At 50.2% G+C, this 1,036-nt stretch overlaps 1 protein-coding gene across 1 annotated transcript in view; it reads right to left on the bottom strand.

Annotated features, from left to right (window-relative positions):
* LOC119587922 (sodium-coupled monocarboxylate transporter 1-like) overlaps positions 1-1,036 on the bottom strand; it is a gene marked incomplete in the record, with an annotated part of 5,335 nt that overhangs the window by 910 nt on the left and 3,389 nt on the right. The window contains 4 exon segments of the mRNA XM_037936633.1: positions 24-71; positions 164-318; positions 433-551; positions 694-912. Of these exon segments, the coding sequence (XP_037792561.1) occupies positions 24-71; positions 164-318; positions 433-551; positions 694-912 (541 nt within the window).

Here is a 1,036-nt window from a genome sequence, read left to right as displayed (position 1 = left end):
CCCCTCAGGAACTTGCCGATCACCAGCGTCAGACAGGAAAGGAACGAAGCAATGAACCCGACTGCTGCTCCCTGGAGAGTAAAACACGGAGACAATAGAATATCCTTAATATTTCTCCAGCGGCTCTCACTGCACCGAGGGCAAATGTCAGGAGGCACCTCACCTTGGCGTTGGCCCAGGGCACGCATATGCCGGAGATGAAGATGCCGATGAGAGGGCCCGAGATGGCGCCCAGGACGGTCTGGGTCATCTGGAAGATCGAGCCCAGGTTGCCCGCCAGCAGTCCGAGCGCGATGGCCAGCAGCCCCGTCGCCACAGCTGAGAGGCCGGAATGTGAGGTTAAGGAAGGGAAGGGCCTTTTAACGACTCGAGAAAGACTTCAGAAAGTACACTATGAAAATAAACAAAATTAGGATGTAACTTGATATTTACACAACATTTTAATGACGTTAGTGGCACTGCGGTCACTTATGCCTTTGAAGTATTCCCGATGCTTTAAAAAATCTTCCCATATCACACATGCGATCGAATTGGCCGTCGACGAGAGGGAACTAGAATGAGAGAGAGAAAAAAAAAACATTTACATTAATCCTAATCTGATTTCCACACAGACTCAGAACAAATAGCTAATATGGGCCTGCTAGTTCATCAAGGAAAGATATGCCTGACGATGAATGAGGCGCGAATTCCCACCTGAGGACGCCGCCGTACACCGCAGCCACAAAGAGGCCCGGGAGGCCCCTGATGTGCCCCAGCTTATCAACCACGAGATAAGGGATGATCTGGTCGGGCTTCTCGATGCTTCCGGCTGTGAGTGGGTCGCAGGTGCTGTAGGTGGCGTAGGCGACCAGGCCGGAGAAGTAGAACAGCACCCACAAGACCCATAGTCCGAACAGGAAGAAGGTGCACAACCTAGGAGCATAATTATGTAATGTCAGTGTGTCAGTGGGGACATTTTGCACTTTATCTACGGCTGAAATAGTGGTTATCGTGTGTTGAAGAAGAATATATGTGGTTATCAACATACAGGTGTTTT

This window comes from Penaeus monodon, chromosome 23 (assembly GCF_015228065.2).
Source record: "Penaeus monodon isolate SGIC_2016 chromosome 23, NSTDA_Pmon_1, whole genome shotgun sequence".
NCBI lineage: Eukaryota > Metazoa > Arthropoda > Malacostraca > Decapoda > Penaeidae > Penaeus > Penaeus monodon.
This window is presented reverse-complemented; position numbering and strand designations above follow the sequence as displayed.